Source organism: Pygocentrus nattereri, chromosome 6 (genome assembly GCF_015220715.1).
Source record: "Pygocentrus nattereri isolate fPygNat1 chromosome 6, fPygNat1.pri, whole genome shotgun sequence".
NCBI lineage: Eukaryota > Metazoa > Chordata > Actinopteri > Characiformes > Serrasalmidae > Pygocentrus > Pygocentrus nattereri.
This window is the reverse complement of record NC_051216.1, coordinates 24,220,995-24,225,984: the sequence shown is the minus strand read 5'-3', so window position 1 is coordinate 24,225,984 and position 4,990 is coordinate 24,220,995. Positions and strand designations below refer to the sequence as shown.

At 41.7% G+C, this 4,990-nt stretch overlaps 1 protein-coding gene across 1 annotated transcript; it reads right to left on the bottom strand.

The window, feature by feature from the left end:
• Positions 1-995: 995 nt before the first annotated feature.
• vgll3 (vestigial-like family member 3) lies at positions 996-3,894 on the bottom strand. Its single transcript, XM_017710789.2, has 4 exons — positions 3,602-3,894; positions 2,630-2,951; positions 1,878-2,378; positions 996-1,768 (listed from the first exon to the last, which is right to left on the bottom strand). The coding sequence occupies exons 1-4, from the start codon at positions 3,725-3,727 to the stop codon at positions 1,728-1,730; spliced, it is 990 nt and encodes a 329-aa protein (XP_017566278.1). The 5' UTR covers positions 3,728-3,894; the 3' UTR covers positions 996-1,727.
• Between the last annotated feature and the right edge of the window lie 1,096 nt (positions 3,895-4,990).

The window sequence follows — 4,990 nt, the reverse complement described above, 5'->3', positions numbered from 1 at the left end:
TTAAATGATGAACACAGGTAAAAGCTCCTAATTTAGCAACAGGCTCCCATAACACTGAACTCCATTTCTTTCTATATAAAGTATATTATGCCATATAACTCTGTCTAATCAACCATAGGAGATGTTTATTTGAAGATACTGAATGGCATGGTTTCTGCTTGTGCTCTATCATGATGGATTAAATCCTGTAAGATGCTACAGGAATTATAGGGGTCAGTCCTGACACCTGGTCAGAAATCTTACTCCCCAGACAATACATTCTGTAGAGCAGCCCTTCCTCTTTCCCAACATATCCAGAACTGACCCAACAGCTGTCGGTTAGGCTGAAAATAATACAGTTTCTGGCACCAGGCTCCTATCAAAATATTTAAAGCTGGAGTTCTCCAAAATAATGTCTAATTTCACACCAGAGCACATATTGTGCGCTCTTTGCATTCTTGGGCTGAATTTGGGTCATTCCTCTGAGCAGAAGATCTCCACATTCCTCTGGTTTATCTACGTCTACATTAGGACATGTTTGCAGTGGATGTGTAGAGTCTGGTAAAACTGACATTTGCTCACAGCCATTGGAATTGGAGTTCTTAGCTAAACAGGAAACACATTCCAGGTTTGACATTTAAGGCCATATACATTATAATTTCTCTGCATATGTTGAACTGCGGGAAGCTTCTCAATGTTTGCGGCTTTGTGAAAAATGAGGTTGTCCTGCTGCATTTGAATGGAATGACAATATTCCTTCTGGGATTCATCATGGTCTCAGTGTTTTCCCAAAATTGGTCAAAACTCTGTCAGACTTGGTCTAGAGTGAAACCCTTTTGGAGTCCATTTCAGAGTCATCAAAGTGCTTTATAATTTGACCATAATTTATTCATTTAATATTACTGACATAAGTGTAAAATAACTTGGTGTAGCTAACATAATGAGAATGATATCAATTCTAACAGTCAGTCATTTAAATCTTTGAGGGGTATATCCAATACAGTCAACATAGTGTATTTGCCAAAAAGATGTATCAATTTATTTTAGAATTGCAAACACATTGTTTTATCCAACAGTCAAAATAATGTAACAAAACAGTTAACACTTTGGTAGAAACATCTTACACAAATTACTTACAGAATTCAAATGCCTGTAAATTACAAGACTGCAGACAAAATATATTAAAGTAAAGCTTCTATTTGAACAAGTCTGCTACTCAAACATTCATACTTTCATAACCACATTAACACAGAACTGCCCTTCACTGTACCAACACAGGCAGTTCTTTCAACAGAACCAGTGGCAAGTACATAAACTCAAGGTTTTTGAACATCAACCACCAAATAGGAAAAGTTCAAGAAGGTTTACAAAAAGTAGGAAAATATACCTCTTAGACTCTGTTATATTTAAGTAGCGTCCTTCATTGCAGTTCCTCTCTGAGAGCTCTTTGTGCAGGTTTTAGAGCTCTCCAGCCGAATTCATTAATGATTTGCTCTCCGTGAGCTCACACCAGACACACTGACTCAAAACAAGATGGTTTGCTTTTACAGAAAGGCTGTTTTCCTCCAATTTCATTATTGTGCTTGTCTTATGGTGGGAGACAAAGTTTCCTTTCCTGAGTCGCTTCCCAGGAAATTTGAAAGCTTTCCAGGGAAAGATTCCACAGTGAGACTGTGGGCCATCTCACATTGCTCAAGTCAGACCTGCTCTAGTCCAAGACTGTGTGTCACAGGCAGGCACTCTCTATTTCAGAACCAGACACTGGCCTTTGCTTTGTCCTGTTCCAATGCTGTGGGGAGCAGAATAAGACATTTAGTAGAGCTTGAATGCATATTCAAGAATACTAGCATTTAGGAAGCTGAGATATGTGCACAAACTATATTTGTTCCTCTTCTTACCTGTGTCATAGATATCCACAGAGCCATGGAAGGAGGCTGGCCAGCTGGGTGTTGTAGAGCCATTGGGCTCCAGCTCTGTCTTGACTCCCTCTGGGTTTGAGGAAGGGCTGCAGGATGGCCTCATGCCAGGCAGCAGAAGTGGACTGAAGCGGGGGTCCAGGGCCGTGCTGTGGGCGTGATGGAGCATGGGGTGGGCGTGAGGGTGGGGGTGGCACGGATGCACATGAGGGTACATCTCATGGACGTGAGGGTATGTGGCGCCACTTTGGCTGGCCAGGCTGTAGGGCCAGGAGTCAGTGAGGGTCGATGGAGGGGGCAACCCAGGCTGGGTCAGGCTGTGGCCACTCCAAAGACCAGTGTCTGCTGTGTGAAAGGTTGCAGTGGCAGGGAAGTCACCATGAACAGAAGAGATGCAGGGGCTGGTGGCCTGTGATGGGTAACTGCTGCTCCACAGTGAGGAAGGCAAGGAGCCACACTGACCATCAGTGAGAGAGCCTCCATCTGAAAACCACAAGCAAATAGTCACTGAATATCAGTTTGTTATACTGAATATAGAGTATAAAAAACATCACTATAAAACATATATTACAAACCACCTGTTAACCTCTTAAATCTTAATGGTCCACACATCATTTACCACGCCCATAACTACATAACTTACATAATAGTTACTGAATAATAAGCCTAGGATTCAATACAATGTCTAATGGTAGCCTTCCAATGGCTTAAACATTTTTCAAGGTTTCTCTTACCTTTCCATGAGACTCCAGAGACGTGCCTGTTACTTTTGGTGTCGTTAGTGAAGGCACTAGGTTGACTGAGGGCGCGGGAGAAGTGCTCGTCCACCACATCCCCGATGTCCCCATGGAAATACGTGAAGAGCACACACCTGGCACTCAGGTATTCAGCCTCTGCAGGCTGCGTTTCCTTACACCTCGCCTCCTCTGCAGCAGTCTGCTCCTCTTCTCTTTGAAGGTCGGGCTCAGCCCTGGACTTCTCAGCCTGTTTACTCTGGCCACAGTGCACAGGCAAGTCAACAGAGCCTTGCATCTTGCTGTAGGCGCTGAACTTTTTCTGCAGACGGACAAAAAAAAAAAAAAAAAAGAGAATGAATTAAAAGTTGAGCTTTAAAAATGTATGATGCCTACACTTTTGGTTTCTAATGCTGGACTAAAATAGATCAGTGCACATTTGAGAATCCTCTTTGAATCACTGGCCCGCTGCCTGCACTTGGCACATGAGCGGTATGCTGCCTACACTTTGTAACAGTGATGTGCGGCCGCACTGCTGAACGCAAGCTTGTATTGCTCAGATATTGGCTTGAGGTGCTCTATGTGAGGGACTGCAGGAATACAGTCTGTTATCATTAATTACTTGGAAATTTGGTCTTTGAATTCGTTTGAATTCGTGTGTTGATAAAACATAACCATGCATATATTAATGTGCAGAATGTTTTATGAGGAACAGGTAAAATATTTGTGATTTTTCATACTAGCAATCGGTTTGAATCAAACTAACGACATCATCTTGACTGGTTTCTCCAGCTTGAGGGAGAGCTAATATGTAAATATAAAACAGCTGTCAACAGAGGTCTGTTACATAAAATATTCTAATTAAATCACAAAAGCTTTTTCTTGTCTCAGTAAAAGACGTCAAAAGAAACTGCATTCTCAACTTTTTAGGTGCCATCTGTGTAGTTCAGCAGGGACTCCGAACAGACCTACCTGTTGCTGATGATGATGGTGGTGATAGTAAGCTGCTTTGTAGGCTGCTGCTGCTGCCACCGATGTCGCTGGCAAGTAGTGATGAGCTCCATAATTCTGATGATACATAACATCCAGACAACTCATGGCAGAGGGCTGTAATGTGGAGGGATCTTCAGAAAGGGCTACGCTGGGCTCCTCAGCGAGGGTTAACGGCTAACGGCACCATTCCCCTCTTTAAAGCCGAGCGTTGACAAAAGCACTGCAGTGTATAAAAGGAGAGATTAGCATAAAAAACGTGTCCCCATCGAGACTTCGTCAATCAAAATAAAGGAGCCAAGGCAGAGCGAGTCTCTCTAAAGAGTCTCCAAACTTACAGGAGCTCTCCGATTGGGTGGAAGTTTAGTGCGCGCCACGCTGATTGGCTGGAAGTTTAGCTCGCGGGGCGATGATTGGATAGATCTGAGAAGAAAAAACCGCACACGCCCATTTCATCAGGTTTGACAAACTGTGCAGCGAATTTTTCAGAATGAAACGATAAACCCGAGATGGACGATTCTGAGTAGTTATCCCTGTAATCAGTTACACCAGACCAGTCTGTATTTGTGTCACAATCGAAGATGGATTATTACAGTAACTACAACAACAATAATAGCAATAATAATAATAATAATAATAATAATAATAATAACAATAATAATAATGTCTGTCTTCCATGGTACAGTGGTAAAGCTGGACATGAGCAGTCCGGGTTTAGTAATGCTTTCTCTCTTTATTTGCGTTTATTCTGGGTGGATGATCAATACATTTTATTCGTTGTGCAGTTTCTTATTTTATTTATTTATTCTTAGCTTTGTGAGTACAGTTGGCTGCTGGTTGCAGCCACATGCTTGATTAGTAATGTATTTTGTTTGTCCTTGTTTGTATATTAATTAGCAGGTTTGTGGTAAATCAGGATCAGGCATGTGCTGCCCCCTGCTGTAGGAATGGTGTAGTCTCCAGGCCAACAATCGCTCAAACCTAAATACTCAGACTTTGTGCTACCAAAGCCAAAAAAACACAGAGTTCAACGTGCAGATTAGATAAAAGCTTATTTAGATCCGATATTACTCCAGGCTAAAAACAAAGTCAATATGTACTTGAGTATAGATGTAAATATCTATAGTCTGCTAGCAGTTACATGCTCTCTGTTAGTACCACATCTGTACTGTTAGGGCACAAGTGAATAATCTACCTTGCATGTATTTTCTGACTTTGGTGTTTATTATTTAGTTGTACAATAACAAACTACATCAAATGTTTCCTTTTATTCCTAAATCAAAGCACATCATTGTCAGACATCACACTAATTGTAGAACAAAAACATCTGAGACGTGTTGTCTGAGAATTTGAAGTCAGGGGACTTATTGC